This window comes from Castor canadensis, chromosome 3 (genome assembly GCF_047511655.1).
Source record: "Castor canadensis chromosome 3, mCasCan1.hap1v2, whole genome shotgun sequence".
NCBI classification, from domain to species: domain Eukaryota; kingdom Metazoa; phylum Chordata; class Mammalia; order Rodentia; family Castoridae; genus Castor; species Castor canadensis.
Window position 1 is genome coordinate 136,254,595 of NC_133388.1, and position 22,400 is coordinate 136,276,994.

General features: G+C 38.0%; 1 protein-coding gene across 10 annotated transcripts in view; it reads left to right on the forward strand.

Annotated features, from left to right (window-relative positions):
- The window catches only part of Terf1 (telomeric repeat binding factor 1), a 45,813-nt gene continuing 23,413 nt past the window's right edge, over positions 1-22,400 (forward strand). For 2 of the 10 annotated variants that reach the window (XM_074068704.1, XM_074068710.1), the window contains exons 1-9: positions 1-346; positions 4,289-4,384; positions 8,545-8,666; positions 10,662-10,748; positions 12,240-12,326; positions 13,951-14,100; positions 14,591-14,712; positions 20,299-20,358; positions 22,230-22,321. In XM_074068704.1, the coding sequence (XP_073924805.1) occupies positions 34-346; positions 4,289-4,384; positions 8,545-8,666; positions 10,662-10,748; positions 12,240-12,326; positions 13,951-14,100; positions 14,591-14,712; positions 20,299-20,358; positions 22,230-22,321 (1,129 nt within the window). In that variant the 5' untranslated portion in view covers positions 1-33. The remainder of the gene's footprint in view (positions 347-4,288; positions 4,385-8,544; positions 8,667-10,661; positions 10,749-12,239; positions 12,327-13,950; positions 14,101-14,590; positions 14,713-20,298; positions 20,359-22,229; positions 22,322-22,400) is intronic. The other 8 variants (XM_074068705.1, XM_074068713.1, XM_074068706.1 and 5 more) reach the window with 7 other exon arrangements.

The window sequence follows — 22,400 nt, forward strand, 5'->3', positions numbered from 1 at the left end:
CGCGCTGGAAGGGACGCAGCGGGGCGAGCTAACATGGCGGAGGCCGCTGGTTCTGCGACTCCCAGCCCGCGGGGGTGTGCGGACGGGAAGGATGAGGCTTCTTTACTAGAGCCGGAGACTGTGGCGACGGCGAGGGACGACCCGGAGCACTTTGACTGCCAGGAACTGCTGGCGTGCCAGGTGCAGTTGGGGGTCGCAGAGGAAGAGGAGGAGGACGCGGACCTGGTGGCAGAAGCCGAGGCGGTGGCGGCGGGGTGGATGCTCGACTTCCTCTGCCTCTCTCTTTGCCGGGCTTTCCGCGACGGCCGCTCGGAGGACTTCCACCGGGCCCGGGACAGCGCGGAAGGTGAGCGGGGCCTGGCTCCCGCGGGGTCCCTGGCCGGGCCGGGGTGCGGAGAGGTGGGACACGGACGCGGGCGGCCGAGCGCGCCGTCGGCGGGAGCCGCGCCCGTCCAGGGGACGTTGGCCACGGGCTCCGCCATCTCTTCACTCTTCCCGGCTACTTTAGCCTCTCTTGGGACTCTGGGGGCAGGCGGGGGGCGAACATCTCTGTGCCAAGGGACTGACTCTTTGCCTCCCTAGCGTTGACTCTTGCCTCAACTAGCAAGCCTCCTAAAAATGACTACTGACACAGGTGTGCATGGTTAAACAGCCCCAGTCACAGCTGTGTTCTGGTTGGCATCTCAGTCCAAGCGTCCCCAGAGGGGTTCCAGAGAAGACGTTATCACTGGCATCACTTGAGGGGAGCAGCCTGGTTCCCAGGTGATGATTACTCCTGCTACAGGGTGCAGCCTCATCATTTTAGGTACTTATCCTCATTTGGAGGGGTGGTCTGTCCTGCATGTCACATTGTTCCTTATGGGAAAGTTTAGTCCCTTGTCACAGAGATGTTATCAGTTCTGTCCTTTCTGGAGTCCAAAGTGACTGTAAAGAGAATGGCTTAGAACAGAGACAGATACAAAATGGAGGCAGGGATGCTAAGCTTCTCCTGTTTTTAAGTTAATTCGTGGGCCCGAGGTGGAGTCAGTGCTTTTCAGCAAAAGCAGTTTGAGCACCTCTTACGCCACCTAGTCTATTGTGCAAGTGTGTTTGTAGTACCGATGTGATAATTAATTACGGGAGCCTTAGCAGGCCGTGATCATGCACTGCATCTTTTGTACCATCTCGACATAACCTCAGTTTATACAGAAGTAGGTTATGTTAACAAGGCAATGATCTGGCCTATGAATAGCACAAGTAACTCTGGAGCCAGAGGTGATTAACATTAAGTAGAAATGAAATCTTGAGATGAGGGTCCTTCATAGTTAGAATTATCAAAAAGCTGTCTTTGGCAAGTAGACCAAAATTAGCTTTATGGTAACAGATTAGAGTTGGAGGTATCAGTATGAACTGTTTAGCCGCTACAGATACAGGTAGTGTGTTAGCTTTGTGTCACTGACAAATATCTGACATAATAAAGAAAAGGTTTATTTGGCACAGTTTTGGAGGTTTTAGTTGTTCCCTTGTTTTGGGGGCTTGTGGCAAGGCAGCACATCAAGGTGCAGAGGTCCTGACACAGCAAAATTGCTTACCGCAAGATCAGGACTTGAAAAAGACAGGAATGAGAGAGGAGTCCTCTTCAAGGGCCTGCTCTCAATGACCTAAAACTTCCCACCAGACCACCCCCCCACAATAAAATTCTATAACCTTCCAATAGTACTAAGCTGAGGACAAAAAAAAAACCTTTAACATGTGGGCTTTTGGGGGACATTCCAGATCCAAGCTATAGCAGAGGGATACAGAAAGAGTTATGTGTGTGTGTATAAATATGGGTTAGTATACATACGTACATTTCCTTGCTCTGGCAGATGAAAGGACACTTCCTCAAGAAGGTGGGACATAACTCCCACTTTTTAAATGTGGGGTGCACATAGTGACTTTCTTACAGAGTACAGAAAGTGTGGTACAGGGAGGGTTAGGGACAGGGAGTAACTTTACAGTAGAGTAACAGAACAAACACTGCCTCACCTAGGTGATCAAGGTCCACATCAATAGTGATAGTTTATAGTATGTACACTTAATATATTATAATGAAAATGGAACTTTAACTTTAGTCTAGTTATAAGAAGAACATCAGACAAATCCTGTGCATTATAGGATGTTTAGTAGCATCTCTGGCCTTGACTAACTAGATGCTAGTAGCACCAAACTCTCCTGAAAATGTGAAGTGTTTCTAGTCATTGCCAAATGGCCAGTGAGGAAAAATCACTCCCAACTGAAAACCACTGGTATAAAGAGCAGAGTGGTGCCTGGCCTGTACTAAGCATTCCCATATAGTTGTGATTATTTCTAGCCATTAGAACCTCCCTAATTTTTATTTCTTTTTTTTTTTTTGTGGTTCTGGGGTTTGAACTCAGGGCCTCACGCTTGCTAGGAAGGTACTCCACCACGTGGGCTATTCCACCAGCCCTTTTTGTTTTGGGCATTTTTGAGGTAGGGTCTTGCTTTCATTTTGCCTGGGCTGGCCTTGAACTATGATTCTCCTGACCTCTGCCTCCTGAGTAGTTAGAATTATAGGTGAGAGTCACTAGCACCCATTGGCACTGGCAGTTTTTGTTTGTTTTGTTTTTGGTTTTAGCAGTATGGAAATAAGACAGCCAGATTGGCCCAGGGTAGGTAGGTTTTTTTTGTTTTTGTTTTGTAAACAGCCTACCTAGCAGGTACAATGAACAGAATGACAAAGGAGTGTAAGGTATTTGTAATTATTACATAGTATATTTAGGGAAGTAAAGGTAGAAGGGTGTTACTTTCTTTCCAAAAAATAGGCCTTTTGTTTTTCTCCTATACTATACAGTCTTCCATCCTTTATTAGTATCTGCGGGGGCTTGGTTTCAAGTTCTTAATCTGTTCCTCTGTGTAGACCAAAAACTGAGGCTCAGGTGCCTTACATGAAATGGCCCAGTGTTTGCACATAGCATATGCAGTCCTTTTGTATACCTTATATTTAAATCACTTCTAGTTTATTTACAACACCTCAAACCATGTGAGTACTGTGTAAATAATTGTTATACTGTGTCATTTAAGGTATAACAAGGAAAAAAAGTCTACAGTTTAAGTACAGACCCAGTTTTTTTCAAATATTTTCCATCTGCAGTGACTGAATCTTTGGATATCCAAACCTGTGTATGCAGAGGGTGAACTGTACCTATCCTTTGTGGTATTATTAAAATTTTAGTCACTTGCATAACTTTTTGCTTAATTTGTCAACAAATTTCTTCTCAGACTAAAATCTTCATGAGGGTCAGGAACTAGCTATCTTATGAGTCAGCAGATCCTAACACAGTTTCGGTAAATATTTAATGACTTGTGTTTAAATATTTTATAAATTGTGTTCTCTGTAAATCTTATTTAATTCCATTAGGACTGTATTTAGTATAGATAATGTCTGTTACAATATAAGGTTATACCACTGTAGAGTTGAGGAAATATGGGGTAAGTGTACTGTTTCACCTGTTTAGTGACTTTAGGACTGTGTTTCCATTTGCTGGTTGTTCAAGCTTTTTATGTACATGAAGCAAGCCTTGGGTGAGGTATAATGCTAACAGTGGCACTTTCAATTCTTAGCTTAGAAATTAATTCCTTAGAAGAGCCTTTCCTGACAATCCTTTTCCCCAAAAGATACCTGAACACACTCTTTTCTTTGTTATGTGCTTCTGTAGCATTCTGTGCTTGTCTTTTTCCGTTTTCACAGTCTGTGTTCTGCTTAGTATTAGCTCACTGAGATCCAGGAGTATGGTTTATTCACCACTGTACATATTCACTGCAAACACAATATTTGGGTGTGGGCATTCAGATATTTGGGAGATAAATATAAAAAAATACATTTTTAAATATATAGCCTTACGAACTGAATAGACTCTCTTAACTGAAATCTTAACAAATAATATAAAATCTTTTCTCTAATACAAAGAATTTCATGGCATAAAATAAGTTTCAAACTAGTGATTCAACATATTTTATGTTTTAGTTATAAATCTTTGTTAGCATAGAGTGGTACTTGTAAATAATTTTGACTGTTCTTTATGTGAGTCAGGTTTTTTTTTTTTTTTTTTTTGCAAGAAGAGTGTTTAGTGCAAAACTATTCTTACTCTTTTTTGGTTCTGATTTTTTTTAAAAATCGACTAAATAATTAGAATCCACAGCTCTAAATTTAATGAGTTGTTTAACCCAATACCAAATAACACAATGATACTACTAGATTGTTTAATTTTTATTTCATTTTAATAAAATTCACTGTTTTCTTTTCCAGCTATTATTCATGGACTATCCAGTCTTACAGCTTATCAGTTGAGAACTATATATATTTGTCAGTTTTTGACAAGAATTGCAGCAGGAAAATCCCTTGGTAAATATCTGTTTTTTTATCTTATATTGGAAATTTTAATTAATTTTTAGTTAATGTCCAAATTAAGACAATATGAAGAAACAGATGAGAGTTGTCTCTCCTTTTTTTTAGATTTTGCCTGCATGTGTCTGGCATATGAGTGTGCATAATATGTTTATACATGTGCATGCATAAACTTACAAGCATATGTAAGCATGTAAAAGACATATAGTCTGTCTATTTAGAGCATTAGTTTCTCAGACTGTGACCTATTTTAGAATTACTTAAAAGTGGTTCTTAAAAAAGCAGAGTACTAGCCAGGCATGGTGGCTCGGGCCTATAATCTCAGCAATGGGGAGGCTGAGGCAAGAGGATCCAGAGTTGGAGGCCAGGCCTGAGTTACATATCATGACCCTGCTTCAAAAAAGCAAAACTAAACAAAAAACAGAATACTGAGTCCTTCTGCCCCAGCAGTTTCAGATTCTGGAGGATGGGTGTGCAACCCTGAGATTTACATTACTTTTTTTTACCCACCCTGGTCATACTGGGGCTTCATGCTTGCTAGGCAGTTGCTCTGCCACTTGAGCCACGCACCCAGCCCCCTGGGATTTACGTTATGTTAAGTTCCCAGGTGATTCTGTTGCTGCAATGGAGAACTACAGTTCCTGGACTCTTGGAGATTTCCCTTTAAATTTTATTATGTGATAAATTTTTGATGATGCCTATCGTATACTCTGTGTTTACTGGCAGCTTATTTGAAACCTTTTATTTAAACTTGATGTAAGCTGGTGGAATGGCTCAAGTGGTAGAGTGTCTGTGTAGCAAGCATGAGGCCTTGAGTTCAAAACCCAGCATTGCAAAAAAAAAAAAAAACCAAAAGGTAGATTACCAAAGTTCAGAGACTAAATTCGACATGCATGCACATTAAACTTGATGTAAGCTCTTATTTAAGGACATGTGGTTTATAGCTATAATCTCTCCCACGTTTCCATAGTTCATTTTATCAGTAATGGCTGATATTTGCAACATGGTCATTTACAGAGCTGTTTGGTGCAAATAATTGCATATTTATGTTGATTTTTACAACTTTCAAAATGCTGGTGGTGGGCAGTATTTACATGAAACTGCTTACTTATAAACATGTATTGCATAAAATCCAGAATGTCAGTACCACTCTCAAGGTGCTCACTAACTCACCTCTGGATCATGTAGCCTGCTTTGTTTGTGGACTGAGGTTAGGTTTAGAGTTAGTGCCAGCATATAAGTGGAAAGAACTAGAGGCAGATTAGATGCAGAAGGGAGGACTGCTGGTAGATCAGGGACTGTTGATAAAGAAGAAAACAGGCTGATGTGGACACAGTTGGAAATTCCATCCAGATCATGCAGACCATCACTTAACATCATTAACTGGGTGGCTTTTGTAAATTAAATGTGACAAAGTACTCTAAAGTGCCCAGCAGTACTTTTTACTTGTAGCAATTGTCAGTAATTTTCTTTCTAAAACAAGGGAGCCAGGTGCTGATGTCTCATGCCTATAATCCTAACTAATAAAAAACAAGGGAGGAAAAAAATCCAGATTTTGTGTGTGACCCCATAATAATAATTTTTTGGGGGGGTGAGTGGGACTTGGGTTTGAATTCAGGACTTCGTGTTTGCAAAGTAGGTGCTCTGCTGCTTGAGCCACACCTCCAGTCCATTTCACTTTGGTTATTTTGGTGATGGGGTCTTGTGAACTGTTTGCCAGGGCTGGCCTGGAACTGTCATCCTCCTAATCTCAGCCTCCCAAGTAGCTAAAATTATAGGCATGAGCATCAGACCTCTGGCTAATGTTTTGCTTCTTATCCCATCCTTTTTACTTGATTATCTTCTGTTTGTTCACTCTCACTCTGTTTCACTCACTGCTTTTTATGGTGTGGGTCTCATGTATCTGGGCATGTGTTCTGTCACTGAGCAACATCCCCAGGCCTGTTTTAGAAATATACTAGACTCTATTAGAGTGTTTAAACAGTCTCTGGGTGATAAACCTAGGCATCTCCCCCATGTACCCTCCCAAATGCTAATGGGTTTTTGAAGAAAATACACTACAAGTCATAAAGAGATAGGAAATTTCTTCATCTTTCAGCTGGAGTAAGGAAGGCATTCAAGGAGGTACCATGCATGAAATGGTTTCTATAATTTGTCAAGAAGAATATAAACGTGGTATTCCAGGCAAAACAAAAACATTAGCATTATTTGGAAAATATATTATAGTTTACTTAAGTAATAGATCTCATTTCCATTCTCAGCTTCCTAAACTTACTCCTCACACAGGCTTGTTATGTTAGTATTTACCACCACCATTTATCTATCTGTTAGCTAGGACCTGAGAGTACCCTATTCTTTTCATATTCCATATCTAGTCCGTTAGCATGTCTTCATTCAAAACAAATTTCAAGTTGGACAGTTACTTCTTCATGTTATCTTTCTGATGCCTTGCATCCAGTTTGCCCACTCTTCTAGCAAATTGACCTTCCTACTCTTGCTCAGGGTATTTGCATTTGCCATACTTTCTGGAATGTTTTTCTATTTCCTCTTTCTCAGGGTTTTACTAAGTGTTCCATGCTGGCCTGGAGCCTTCTGTGTAGCCCAGGCTGCCTTTAACTCCCTGTTTTCCTGCCTCAGCCTTGAGATTATGGGCATTCACCACATACCCAGCTTCTGGAATGTTTTTCATTGGGATCTTGTGTGACTTTTGTGGTTGTCTCAGCTTCATTGTCACTTCCTCAGAGAGGCCTTCCCTAAGTATCCTGCCTAAAAGCTTTCCTTTCATCTACCATTCTTAATTGCTGGTGCCATTTTTCTTGTATATAGTTCTTATTATTTTGTAATTTAATTATTTGCTGATGTATTACTTGTCTCTACCATCAGATTTGTAAGCCATCATAAGAATAGGTACTTTGTCTTATTCCTTGAGATTCTCACTTTTTAGGTGAGTGCCTATACATGGTGGTCAGTAAGTATTTATTAACTAAATTGTGGATTATAGATATAAGATGGAAGACATACATAGTGAAGTTTGTTTGGGTTTTTTGCGGGGGGAGAAAAGAAGGGGCAGGACTGGGGTTTGAACTCAGGGCTTCATGCTTGCAAAAGCAAGTACTATACTGCTTGAGCCACACCTCCAGTACATTTTGCTCTGATTATTTTGGAGATGGGGGTTTCGTGAACTATTTGCCCTGGCTGACCTTGAACCACAATCCTCCCTATCTCAGCCTCCCAAGTAGCTAGCTAGGATTATACAGATGTAAGCCACCTGTAGTGAAGATTTTTTTTTTTTTTTGGTGGTGGTGGTACTAGGGTTTGAACTCTGGACCTTGCACTTGATAGGCAGGCACTCTGCCACTTGAGCCACTCCACTAGCCCTATCATGAAGATTCTTGACTGTCAGATTTTGTGTAATTTGCTAATTAGTTATAAGCTATTATGAGTCTTTGCCATGGATAATCTGATCAAAACTCAGGAAAATTCAGTAGTGCAAGTACTATTAAATATTTATATTTAATAATGAGAAAGTATTGTCACAAGTTTTTAGGTGAGGCTTTATCTTGCGTTTATTATAATGTACTTAAATTTACATGAACCATTTGAGAATTTGTCACTGTCATACCTTATATAAAATATAGTTTATTTTAGCCCTTAAAAAAAAAATCAGTATTTCAGGCTAGGGATATAGTTCAGTGGTGGACTCCTTGTCTAGCATGTGAAGCCTTGGATTTGATCCCTAGCACAACCAAACAACAAAACCAATCAGTATTTTAGTTTAAAAAAAAAAAAAAAGCTCAAGCCAGTCATGGTGACAGCTGTAATCTTATAATTTGAGAGGCTGAGACAGGAGGACTGTGAGTTCAAGACTAGTTTGGACTATACAAAGAGACACTGTCTCAAACTCTCCGCCACCCCCAGATCCCCCAAAAAGAGAAACTCAGTTTCAAATGTTTTGTAATCTCATCAGATTGTTTTCCTTTTTAAAAATTGATCTTACTGAGTAAATTAACTTAGAAAATTAGTTTCCTAAGCTGGTATATATGAGAACAGTGCCTGGCACATGGTATACTCAGTAAATATGTGAAGGAGTGCATTTAAAAAAAACTGACAAAGAGAGGTTCTGTTTTCTAAGTTATTTTTTGTTCTGTTTTTAAAAGATGCTCAGTTTGAAAGTGATGAACGTATTACACCCTTGGAATCAGCCCTGACAATTTGGGCTTCAATTGAAAAGGAACATGACAAACTTCATGAAGAAATACAAAACTTAATTAAAATTCAGGTATGATTATTATTTTGTGCTTATAGTTATTTTACTAGAAAATGTAAACGTCTAACATCCAAAAGAAATTAAGAGGAACCTAACGGAAATTAGTAAGCCCACGTAAAAATTGCTAAAATCTTTTTGTTTCGAAATTTGACTTTTGGTTTATAATCTTTTTCTTGTTTTTTGTGGGATTGGGGTTGAACTCAGGGTTTCATACTTGCAAAGTGCTCTACTACTTGAGCCACACCTCCAGTCCATTTTGCTCTGGTTTCTTTGAAGATGGGGGTCTCACCAACTGTTTGCCCAGGCTGACCTTGAACCTCGATCCTCCCAATCTCAGCCTTCCAAGCAGCCAGGATTATAGGCATCTCACTTGGTTTGTAGTCTTAATATGAGTACCAGGGCTTAGAACTTAATGTTCCCTCCTTAGATATATGTTACCCTCATGTTGGAGAAAATACACTGCCTGTATTTAAAGATTACCAACCAGTCCAACATCTAGGAATCTGTGCTCTCTCAATTTCTATTTAAGGACTATGAATCTGAAAAAAAAAAAAATTTTTTTTAATTTTCTTTGCTTGTTTTTTGTGTGGTTTTGGTGCTGGGGATTGAACCCATGGCCTCATGCATTCCAAGCAGTGCTCTACACTGAACTATACTCCTAGTCCAATTTTTAATTAATAATAAGTTTTGGACTGGGTGCCAATGGCTCATGCCTGTAGTCCTAGCTACTCAGAAGGCAGAGATAGGAGGAACATGGTTTGAAGCCAGTCCAGGCAAATAGTTCATGAGACCCCATTTTGAAAATACCCAACGCAAAACAGGGCTGGCTGGTAGAGTGGCTCAAGGTGCAGATGCTGAGTTCAAACCCCAGTACCACAAAATAATAATAATAAATTATGGGTTCTGTGAGTAAGAGTATATAAAGTTTTAACCATGTTGAGAGAATTTTAGTATTTAGTAGGATGTTTGAGAGAAGCCAAAATCATTCAGAGATCTAATATCAGAGAGAATACATTTTGCTATGAGTCAGACACATATTAGGGACTTTCAATTGAATAAAATTTTTCTTAGTTTTTTAGAATTCTAAAAAGTTGTTTATGAGTTAGACAGAAGAGAAAAACCACCTTCCCAAGAATTAATGTGGCGACTCTCAAGTAGATTTAAGACATGAAGAGTCAAGAATGGGCAGAAAGATAACTGCTTCTTTTAAGAATTAGTCTCAGGACAAAGAGATTTTTTCATGTTACGCCAGTCTTTTGGGGGCCTAATGGAATCTGACCTTTGTTACCATCGTTCTATAAAGTGGAGTATGGCAGAGTGTAGCAAAATATAATATATCATTTACTATTTGTTGATCACTTTAACATACAACTTTAATCCTCTGAACAGTTCTGTAAAGTTGGTGTACTATTATTTCTATCATTTTACATGGAAGGGAAACAGAAGATTAAGTGGCCTGCCAAGTTAACATATCTACCCAGATGATAATAGTGGTCCCATATCTTACTCCTTGTGTTATCAGGAAGGCCATTGTGTATAATGCCATTCACAGTTATTAGACTTGGCTATGTTTCTAATAACGATTTTCCAAGGATACATACTAGCAAATTTTATGTATCCTAATCATTACAAACATTGTCTACCTACTCTCATTTCCCTTTTCTTCAAAATAATATCTAGGTAGGTCCTAAATGTGCATCATTTAGCTTCTAATTTATTAATGACTACTTTTAATTCGACCCAAATTAGAGATAGAATGCTGAACATGTATTAGTAAATGTGCACAGGATCAGTGAAAAATTTTCATAGTCTTTGTCGTTCTTTTAATTTGGCTTTTCAAGCCAGTTATTTCATTTTTGAAAAACTAGTTTTATCATTTATTAAATTTATTAAGTGGCATAAAAATGTTTGAAGTATTTCAGACTTAACCTGAGTTGTGCCAATAGTTAAACAATTAGTGGATACTTTAAAAAGCAGCCTAAGGTATGTATTTGTCCTCTTTTCTAGGCTGTAGCTGTTTGTATGGAAAATGGCAGTTTTAAGGAAGCAGAAGAAGTATTTGAAAGAGTATTTGGTGATCCAGATGCTCACACGGTAATTGTTTAAATTAAAATCATAGTAGTTTAGAACCGTTTGTGTGGAATGAGGAAAACTGAAAGAAACTCAGGAGAACTAAATGCTTTATCTAACCCACTTTGTCAAAAAACATCATTGTAACATTTAATCAATACAAAAATCACGCTTTTTTTTTTCTTGTATCACGTCTTAGAAATTTGGTGTGTATTTTATACTTACAATGTGTCTTAACTTCAGACTAGCCAAGAGCTCAGCTGACATGTATGTAATGCTATTATATTAGGCAGCATAGGTATAGAGAAGGTACTATAATTTCTTAAAGGTTTTACCATGTAACCCAGGGCTGGCCTGCAATTCATAATCCTCCTTCCCCCCTGCCTCCTGAGTGCTGGGATTATAGGTATGTCCCTTGATACCTGGCCACTTTCTAGACTTTGTGATGTGATAGTAGAGTGTGTGTGTGTGTGTGTAACATTAAGGTCAATAGGCCTTTTTATTTAAACATTAAAAACTTGTAGTGAATTAAGCATATTCAAAGAAAGAGAAGATGATTTTATATGGTTTTTAGGGAATGTTTGTTGAACATGGCAAACTTCTAAAAGAGAACCTGTGTCATAAGTGTGTGAGTAGGTGTGTTTTCACAAGAGGAACACCTTTGTGTGTGGAGCCGCCACACTAGTACACTACAGTCATTTCCCAAAGATTAGTTTTACTTGTTTCTGACATTTTTTTTTCTCTCTCTTTTTTTTGGGGTGGGACTTGCATTTGAACCCAGGGCTTTAAACTTGCAAAGCAGGCACTCTACCACTTGAGCCACACCTCCAGTCCATTTTTGATCTGGTTATTTTAGAGTTGGAGGTCTCACAAACTGTTTGCCTGGGCTGACCTCAAACCTCAATCCTCCCGATCTCAGCCTCTCAAGTAGTTAAGATTACAAGCATGAGCCACCCCAACTGACACACCTTCAGTTTTAGTAGGTATTGCCCAACAGTTTTCCAAGTAGTTGCTGCAGTTTCTCCAGTAGTGTAGGAGAGTTCAGTTGCTCTGTAGACCTGACCTATGGTGTCATTTTAGTTATCCTAGCAGATATATAGTACTATTACAATTGGTTTTAATTTTTTTGGTCTGGTGAATAGTAATTAAGGTAGAAGCTTTTTTTTGGTAGTACTGGTGTTTAACTTGGAGCTTTGTGTTTCCTATTCAGGCACTCTACTACTTGAGCCATTCTGTCAGCCCTTTTTCTGTGGGTTTTGTTTTGTTTTGTTTTTTTAATTTTATTTTTTTGGTGGAACTGAGGTTTGAACTCAGGGTTTCACATTTGCAAAGCAAGCGTTCTACCACTTTAACCACACTTCCAGTCCATTTTGCTCTGGTTATTTTGGAGATGGGGTTCTCAAAAACTATTTACCGAGAATCTGAGATCCTCCAGATCTGAGTCTCCCAAACAGCTAGGACTAAAAGATGTGAGCCACTGGTTATTTTTGACATAGCATCTCATTTTATGCCCAGGCTACCTGGACCGTGATCCTCCTACTTGTGCTTCCTGGCAGAGCTGGAATGATAGGCTTGTCCCACTGTACACAGTCATTGATTGAGGTAGAGTCTCGCAAACTTTTTTCTAGGCTGACATTGAACCTTGATCCTCCAGATCTCTGCCTCCCAGGTAGCTAGGATTACAAACTTGAGCCAATACACCTGCCTGAATCAATTTTAATATGCTAGTAGATAGAGTTGTGTATTGGAGGAGTAATTAGCTTAATTAATAACTGACTTAGTCTAATTAAGAATAAGTTGTGGTTTGCATAAGGCTTTGGCTATCTCTAATTTGAACCTGCTGTTAGGATATAATCCTCCAGAAATTTCAGCTGATACCCTGATGTGTTTATTGGGTTCTCTGCCCCTCTGTTTTTTTTTCCTTAGCATTATAAGACTACTAAAAATTCCACTTTGCATGTATCTCATATAAGAGGAAAATTTATGGCCAGTAAACATTAAGCAGTTAAGAGAAAGTGTTTAACTTCACTGATATTAGTCCTCAGAACAATACCAACTAACATTAAAATACCATTTCCCATCCTTCTGTCTGCCAATAATTAAAATGTCTTAGAACACCAACAGTTTCTCAAAAGGTAGAGAAATGATTAGACTGCCTACTTTAGCTTTCTCTGTCGAGTGCATGTTGGAAATTGGTTATTTTAAATTTGGAGAACATTTTAGCAAAATCTGTAATTCCACTTTTAGATGAATATCCAAGGATACCTATTTTCACTTTTACTGTACATGAGCTTTAAAGACAAAAACAAAACCCAGCCCTCATTGTAACAATTGGTCTGGGATCAAGCCTACAATTTTTTTTAAGTTGTATAGTTTTAAAGTTGTGCAGCCAGCATTGAAAGAACTCTCCAAGAAAAATTTGCACTACATACAAGAAGATATATAGAAAAATGTTTAAGAGTATTTTAGTAATAGCAAATAGCCAAATTCTTCAATAGCCTGGAAGAACGGGAAACAGATGATATGTTTGGACAGTATAGTACTATGCAGTAGTGAAAATAAATAGTTCTACAAATATCACATTAACAAAGTAACTGTCATAAAAATAAGAGTATAGGAAAATAAAGCAAAGTTTAGAAAAATACACACAGTATGATACTATTTGTATAAAGTTAAAACCATGCTAAATACTACATATTATTTATAAATACATACAAGTTCAGTGCAAGTATAAAAGAATTAATTTTATTAATTAATTAATTTATTTGTTTATTTATTTTTGCAGTGCTGGAGATGGGAGCCAGAGCATTGTTTATTTATGATAGGCAAGTGCTCTACACTTGAGCTATGTCTTCAGCCCAGATGAATTTATGAGAATGCAAATATTAAATTCAGGGTAATGGCTAAGGGTAAGGAGAGAGTAGGATGTATTGAGAATATGGCAGTAAACAGGGCTTTAACCATATTGATAATGTTTTATTTAAATTGATAATGAACAATCAGATTTATAATCTTTGTATTCCTACATGTGTGTGAAATATCAAGTATTCAGTAATTAGGGGGGCACTACAAAGGAAAAAAATTGATAAGTCATTTAAGACAGGGTTTTAAAATTCTTAATTGTGTCTCTTAGTGTTTATAGAGTGATTGTTTTCAGTTAAATACTATATAAAAATTTCTTACTTGAAATTTTATTTTCTATATTAATATATCTTTGTTTCTTTAGCCTTTAGGAAGGAAATTGCTTATGATAATCTCTCAGAAAGCTACATTCCACTCCTTTTTGCAACATTTCAGCTACAACCACATGATGGAGAAAATAAAGAGTTACGTGAATTACATTCTAAATGAAAAATCATCAACTTTTTTAATGAAGGTATGGATGTTATTTCAAAGAGAGTCTAACAATAAACTTGAGAAGTTATTGTAATAAAGAATACTTGAAAGTATAAATTGAAAGGAAAACAAAATGACAAGAAATAAGTGAAAACAAGTTTTAAGTAATTTTTTTTTTTTTTTTTTTTTTTTTTTACTATCTGGAGCTTTTATGTATTTTTTAAAGTAATCTTTTATCTTTAATTGCCTGGAGAGCATTGTGTCTGTTAAATATATTTGCAAAGGAAAACCCCCTCCATAATGCCTATAGACCAACCAGGTAGCTAAAGTAACTGTCAGCATTTTCATAACTATTTGTAAAAATAACAACATGGTATCCTTTATCAGCCTGTGAACAGATACTTTGGCTGACTATCAAAGTATCAGAAGAGTAAATTAATACTATTTGTCTAAAATGGCTGAATGAATTCTTTGTTTAAAATGGTTTCATGCATTCTTTCCTCTCCCTCCCCCACCCACCCTTTTTAAAGGCAGCAGTAAAAGTAGTAGAAAGTGAAAAAGCAAGAAAAGCAAGAACAGTAAGTTCTCCAGATAAATCTAATGGCAATAATGTTGAAATGGAAACTGAAGTTAATTCAGATAAAGGAGAAAGGTTTGTAAACTCATTAATTTTTTGTTGTTGTTTATGAATGTTCTTTAAGTAAGTGATGCTGGTGAGCCATTATTAAAAGTAATTATTGAGCCTGCAACCAATGGTTCATGCCTGTAATCCTAGCTAATAGGGAGATAGATATCAGGAAGATCGTGGTTTGAGGCCAGCCTGAGCAAATAGTTTCAGAGACCTCATCCCCAAAATACCCAACACAAAAAAGAACTGACAGAGTGGCTCAAGTGGTAGAGAGCCTGCCTAGCAAGTGTGAGGCTCTGAGTTCAAACTCCAGTACCACCAAAAAAAAAAAAAAAACAAAAGGTTTACCAAGTACCAGGTGTGTTAACTGATGACTAACATTTGGATATAGAGTTATTTCATGTCTTACACAAATTATATATTCTAAGCAAAAAGCAGGAAGTGAGAAAATATTACAGCTTAAGTAATGTGGATAATTTCATTTACTATTCTCAGCAAAAATGTGCTTAAGAAACAAGATTGAAATTGGAAACCTGAATCATTTGTGCCTCTTGTATTCAGATCCCACAGGCCTTTATTTTGTGACCCATTATGTACGTTAGTACATATGAATATAATGAGTATTGTATAATATTGTTCATATATATATATATATATATATGAGGGGAAGCTGACGGCCTCTTTTTGTGTTCAACTGAAGAAATAGTAATTTGCTCCAATGTGGAGGAAAACAGGTTATGTTAGTCGTACATATTAAGAGATAATAGTTCGGTCTTCAGAATTATTTTTTTCTTTAGAGATTTTCAAGGTTGTTATTAGTGAGTTCTTACTGTTTTTCCTTTTTGCAATACTGCTTGTATTTTGCATGTGAGCCAAGCATACTACCTGTAAGCTACATCCTATCCCAAGGGTGATTTTTACGTTTTGCTTCATAAGCTAACCCTGTTAAAGAAGATATAGCTCTGCAATTTAAAAAATCTTCTTTTCTATTAAATCCATAACCTGTTCCCTCTGCTCTGTCACTCTTAATCCAATGCCAAATAGTCAAATTCCTGTGGGCTCTGGATGGATATATATGGCAGTGTACACAATATTTTTGTTTCTTTTTGGAACCAGTGCTAGAGTGCTGCAGACACCCTCTCTTAACTACTTATTTAGAGATGGGGATTTGTGTCCAATTTGGATATAAAGGTATTCAGCTTGGATATATGCTGCAATTGTAGTAATGTCTTAGGAGTGAGGCTCATTCTTCCTTTTTTTTTTTTTTTTTCTTTTTTTCTTTTTTCTTGTGGTATTGGGGCTTGAACTCAGGGCCTTCTGCTTGCTAGGCAGATAGGTGCTCCACTGCTTGAGCCACTCCACCAGCCTGCTAGGCTTAGTCTTTTTTACAGTATTCCAGTATTCCCTCTTACTGTTCTGCCTGAGAGAGCATGACCTGCTCCTTACTGGTCCATCTCCCTGAGGCTTGTACTGGACTCTTAATGAGTTTTTTCTAAGATCCATTTTGAGAAGTAGAGATTTGTTCTTTTTTTTTTTTTTCTGGTGAGACTGGGGCTTGAACTTGAACTCAGAGCTTTGCCCTCGCAAAGCAGGCACTCTACTACTTGAACCATGCCTCCAGTCCACTTTTGCTCTGGTTATTTTGGAGATGGGGTCTTCCAAACTATTTGCCTGTGCTGGTCTCAAACCTCAATCCTCCCAATCTTAGCCTCCCAAGTAGCTAGGATTAGAGATGTGAGCCATTGAGCCTGGCTGAGATTTCATTTTATTGGGTCCATTGCTCCATTTTGTTTAAAAAAATAAAGTTTAATGATGCTAAGACCCCATACATTCTCATAGCCAAGGCTTCTTGTAACTCTTTTAGAATACAATTAAAACTATACCATGGTTCTTGCAGATGAGTATATTTCCTTATATAGCCATTTGTTTCCTAAGTTCTAGACAGACACAATGCAACGTGTGTAAAACAGAGCTCTTCATGTTCCCATCCACTTCTCTGCACCTTTACTCTGCCATCCATCGCAAAACTTCTCTAATTCATTTTTTCTCAGAATTTTATACATGACTCTGTACCACACAAATGCATTCTTGACATAACTTAGCAATAGCTTCTGTAAACTCCATTTCCCAGCTTAAAAAGCTTTTCTCCTCTTCCCTACTAGTTAAGTCAAAATTTATTGGCATGGCTTACATAGTAACCTTTTATTTATTTCAATATTTCCCCCTTATCCACAGTTTCATTTACCAGCCATCACCATGGCCCAAAGAATATTAAATGGAAATTTCTATGAATAAATAATTCATGTCTTAAATTGTCGCCATCTCTCCCTTCCTTTCCTTCTCTCTCCTTTCTTTCTTTCCTTCCTTCCTTTTTGTCTTTTCTTTTTCCTCCCTTCTCTCTCTGCTTTCATCCAGGGACTGGCACATGCTAGGCAAGCCCTCAACAACTGAGCTACATTTCCAGCCCAGTTGGGTGCTGTTCTGAGTGATGACTGAGATCTCATGCCTTCCTATTGCACCCTCTTGCCCTTTTCAGGCAAGATGTGAATCATACCTTTGACCAGAGTGTCCAGGCTGCATTTGCCATCTTCTCTGTAGTCGTTTGGCAGCCATTTCAGTTGTCAGTTGACATTTGTAATGACATTTACAGTGCTTGGTATTGAAGTAACCCTTGTTTTACATAATGATGATCCCCAAACACAAAAGTACTAATGTTGGCAGTTGGGATATGCCACAGAGAAGCTGTACCATACTTTCTTTAACTGAAAAAAATGGAAGCTCTTGACCTACTAAGGAAAGAAAAACATCTGTGTTGAGCTTACTGAGCTCTACTATAAGGACAGACCTTCTATATGAAATTCTGGAGAAAGAAGAAGACATTTCTAAGCTGGGTGTGGTGGGGCATGCCTGTAATCTCAGCACTCAACAGGCTGAAGTGGGAGGATCTTCAAGTTTGATGCCAGCCTAGGCTGCATAACAAGACTCTGTCTCAAAGAAAAATGAAAGAGAGGGAAGGAAGGAGGGAAATTTCTCACCCCAAACTGTGGAAGATACTGCCACAGTACGTCCCATGTGCCTAGTTACAGAATTCAGCTCTACATATTTGCAGGCATCCACTGGAGGCCTTGGAATGTGGTCCATGTGAATAATGGACTGCTAATTCTGCAGTGCTCTGGGTGCAATATGTTGCCTTCAAACAGAATGTGTTTTCTGTTCATGCATTCCACCAACAAATTCATGTCTTTTCCATGTTAACTAAGGGCCTATTATGCACTGTAGCAATTACTTTTCCAGCTGGAGGTATGCTAGGAAAACTAACATGAATTTCTTATTCTTCACAGTTTCATAGATACATTTGTCTTTATGGTAGAGCTTAGTAGCATTGGCATGTATTTTTCTTCTTAGGTCTATAGTTTTCACCTTTTCACTTAAAGGAAGCCATTTTGGCTTCTCTTTAGCATGTGTGAAGTGTCACCATAACTTCATAACTTAACTACTTTTGCACTTTGGAGCCATTAATAAGTAAAAGGGTTACTTGAGCACAAGCACTGATAACTAAGAGAGCTAAAGATAGGTAGGATATACAGCGTGAACATGCTGCACAAAGGGCTATTTCATCTCCCTACTCATCTTAATGAATAATTTATTTCTGCATTATCCCATTTAGTATTTTAGAACTGTTTGCTCTCTGGCATCCACTGGGGCCTTAGAACATAGTATCTGTGGAGAAATAAAAGGAGGACTATCATACAATCTCATCCTTAAGCATTAATTCTCCTTGTCCATATGCATGGTACTTTATAGCAACACACAACTCACTAATCTTAAAATATTATCCTTTAGTCTTGTTTAGTTCCTTCTATTTTGGATTCGCTTCTTTTTTATTTCCTGTTGAGTTCTTATTTGTCATTCAGGGTCTATCTCAAAGATTAACTGTGTAGTCTAGCTGACTCTAATTAAAGTTGTTACTTTGAATTCTCACAGTACCAAGTTACACGTCCACTACATTAAATAGTAACTTACCTGTTTACATGTCTGTATCTCTCACTAAACTGGGAAGTCTTTGAAAGGATTTTTGGGGTTTGTTTTTGTGGTGCTAAGGTTCTAGCCTGGGGCCTCACACTAGCTTAAGCAAGCGCTCTACCACTGAGTTATACCCCCGACACCTTGAAGGTTCTTAATTAGCTTTGAAGCATCTTAATTGGCTTGGCAATCTTCGTACCTAATTTAGAAACTAATAATGTAGTCACAGGGAACAAAACCAAAACTAGAGACAGGATGAAGGTCAGTATTCAAGCAAATTTCGAAACCTGGAAGCTGCACCAAGGCAAATCAAGCATCAAATTTCCAGTAGCAGGCAGCAATCAATAGGTGATACCATCAGAAGTATGATTGTAAGATCAGACAAATTGAAGCTGGTGTTACTAAGACTTGATGAAATATTTTGCTCTGATAAAGTTTATAATCGTTTGAGAGGGTAAGAATTATAAGCAGAAACAAACTAACACATAATCCATATTTGTTGCTATATTAGAATTTAATGCTGAAGGAGTTAAGATAGCTTCACAGAGGTGTTAGTCTTGAGCAGGACGCTCAACGATGGCTAAGATTTTTATAGGTAGATGCAAGAGGAAATGTTATTTTAGGAAAGAGGAATACAAGAAGCATTGAACACTTGGAGGTAGAAATGGTCATGTTGTGTTTTAGAAGCTATTTTAATTACAATGCAGGAGCATCTGTTGGAAAAAAAAGAAAATGAAAGAAAGAAAAGTTCAATTGGAAGCCAAACAGGTGGTGCATGCCTTTTATTCCAGCACTTGGAACGCTGAGGTGGGAGTATCTTGATTTTGAGGCCAGCCAGGCTGTGTAGCAATATAGCAAGACTGTCTCCAAGAAAAAAAATAAATAAAGGTTCAACTGAGACTAGTGAGGAAGACAAGAAATTAACTTGTGTAATTAAAAACACATGCACTATTTTTAATATATTAATTATGCCTCAGTAAAGCTGCTAAAAAAAACTTGAATTTATGCTGGAGACGTGGTTCAAGTGATAAGAATGCTTGCTTTGCAAGCCTGAAGCTCAGAGTTCAAATCCATTCCTTACCAAAAAGAAAAGGAAAAAAGCTGGTGACTCATGCCTGTAATCCTAGCAACTTGGGAAGCTGAGATCAAGAGGATTGCAGTTGAAAGCTAGCCTAGGCAAATAGTTTGAAAGACCCCATCTCCAAAATAACCAGAGAAAAATGGACTGGAGGTGTGGCTCAAATGGCAGAGCACCTGCTTTGTAAGCACAAAGCCCTGAGTTCAAACCTCAGTTCCACCAAAAAAACTTGAATTTACAGAACTAAGATCCATGGAAGAGTTTTTAAAAGCCATATTGGCTATATTGTAATAGACTACAGGCTTTCTTTCCAAAGAATGTTTTTTGGTGGTACTAGGAGGATTTGAACTCAAGTCTTCATATTTGCCAGGCAGACACTCGACCCATTGAACCACACCTCCAGTCCTCCAAAGATATTTTTTCTAAATTGAAATATGACTTGAATATGTGGAAAGTATTATCTAAAATTTCTTTTGTTTAGCTTCTTACACATTGTTCTTCTTTTAAAGTGTTAGTGACAAACATTCTGCGGTACATGAATCCTCAGAGGGTACAGTGTCCTTATTGAGGTGAAGTAAATTGATGTTTCTCTTTGTCTTTAAAATCTTTGACTGAAGCAATTCATGCAGACTCAAGATATGTTGTTATAACTGCCATTAAATGGTATGATTAAAAAATATTTCAGGCTCCTACTTAGTCAAACAGACATTCAAGATCCTGACATGTCTGAAAATTTCAAACTGTAGAGACCTCCATCTGAGATCCTGGGTTGTTTCAAATTGTTTCTATAAAAGCCATTATCGGAATAACATGTAGGGAGTACTTGAGCTTAAAGCACGTGTTAAATAAACTTGTATTCTGTCATAGAAATAAAGATACATGCTGTGGCATGAAGGGTGTAGGAGTTAAATTTCTGAGAATGTCCTAAATTGTAATTTTATGAAATTACTTGAACAGCTGTTTTTAGTCTACTAAAAGTGCTGTGGCAGACAATATAACATATTAAGAAAGTCTGCATGAATTATTTCAGAAATAGAACAGTTGGGTTGCTAATTGGAAGCATGGGAAAGGTTGCTAATTTGGTATGGAGGAGATTGTTGGCGATGACACTGAGAAACTGGGATGATGTTGTTTATTCATTAAAACACTGAAGTAATTCATAATGGCAGCCCTTAGTTGTAAGAAAGATCTCTGAGTCATGGGAAGTGCTTGGAAGGATAGTAAACAGCTATAAAGAATGCTAGAAGGTGATGGATCTCAGCAAAATGTTTCCTCAAGGGCTGGGGTTTCTGTGGAAGCGGGATCCTGAAAGTGATATTCATTAGGAAATGAAATCTGTTGGGGTGGGGATATAGCTCAGTGGTAGAGCTCTTGCCTAGCATGTATAAGACCCTGTGTTTGATCATCAGCAGTACAAAAATAAAGAAACAACAGCTATAAAAACTGATCTCTGGGGTCTTGTGGCTTATAGAGGATGGAAGATAAAGCCAGTTACTACTTGAGAAGGTCACAAACAAGAGAAATATGATCCCAAGGAGAGAGCTAGATTTTAGACAAGGCAGAGAGGTAGTGGAACTAGTAAAGAAGTTGAGAATGGCATTCTAGAGAGACCAATAGAAGGATTTGGGCTAGAGAACAGGAGGGAAAGGATAATGTGGTTGCATGGAGTATTTATAGGAATGAAAGTATAGGTAAGCAGAGCCTACTTTTTTTTTGCAGTACTGAGGTTTGAACTCAGGGCCTACACCTTGACCCATTACACTAGCCTATTTTTGTGAAGGGTTTGTTCAAGATATGGGCTCATGAACTATTTGCCCAGAGTGGCTTCGAGCTGCAATCCTCCTGATCTCTGCCTCCTAAGTAACTAGAATTACAGGCATGAGCCACCACTGCCCAGCTAGCCTACATTTTAGTTGAAGATGATGAAACTGTCTAAGCTCAGGCAAAGTACTATTTGAGCCCTAATTTGTTCCTTTATGAAACATTGTAGGGTTGTTAAAAATTATACCACATCCTAAATTTGCAAACAAATTTACTTTTTTTAAAAAGCCCTTTTTTGGAGGAAGCTAAATTGGTAATCAAGTGATAGCTGCCATCATGAAAAGAAATTTTGAAATTTCTCTTTAGGGAGATAAGTTTGGAAGCTATAGGAGAGAGTGAAAGTTAATGCTTTGTAATTTGAGGATTTTTTTTTTTTGACTTTGATCTAACTGGAAAGCCAGTACCTGACTAGATGAGATCAAGAAAAGATATGAATGAGCCTGACAACAGAAATCTTAAGAGACTTAACAATAAACATGGAGTACAAAGCAAGGAGAACACACAGAAAGAAGGCCATAGTAGAAGAGCCCTGAACAGAGATAAAGATAAATCATCTGCCTTTTTTCCGTACTGTACTACCCTTTTTAGAATCAGTCACAAGCTTCTGTGTTTCATTTAGGTCTCACAAGAATCTCTTCTTATCTAAGTTGAAACACGGAAGCAGGCAACAAGACTTTAGTAAGAAAGAAGAGAGAGTGGGAGCTCTTCCAAGTGAGTACTCTTACTGCAGTTTTAGAAATGGAGAGATGATTTGTCCTCAAAAATTATCCCACCCTTTACCTCATGACTA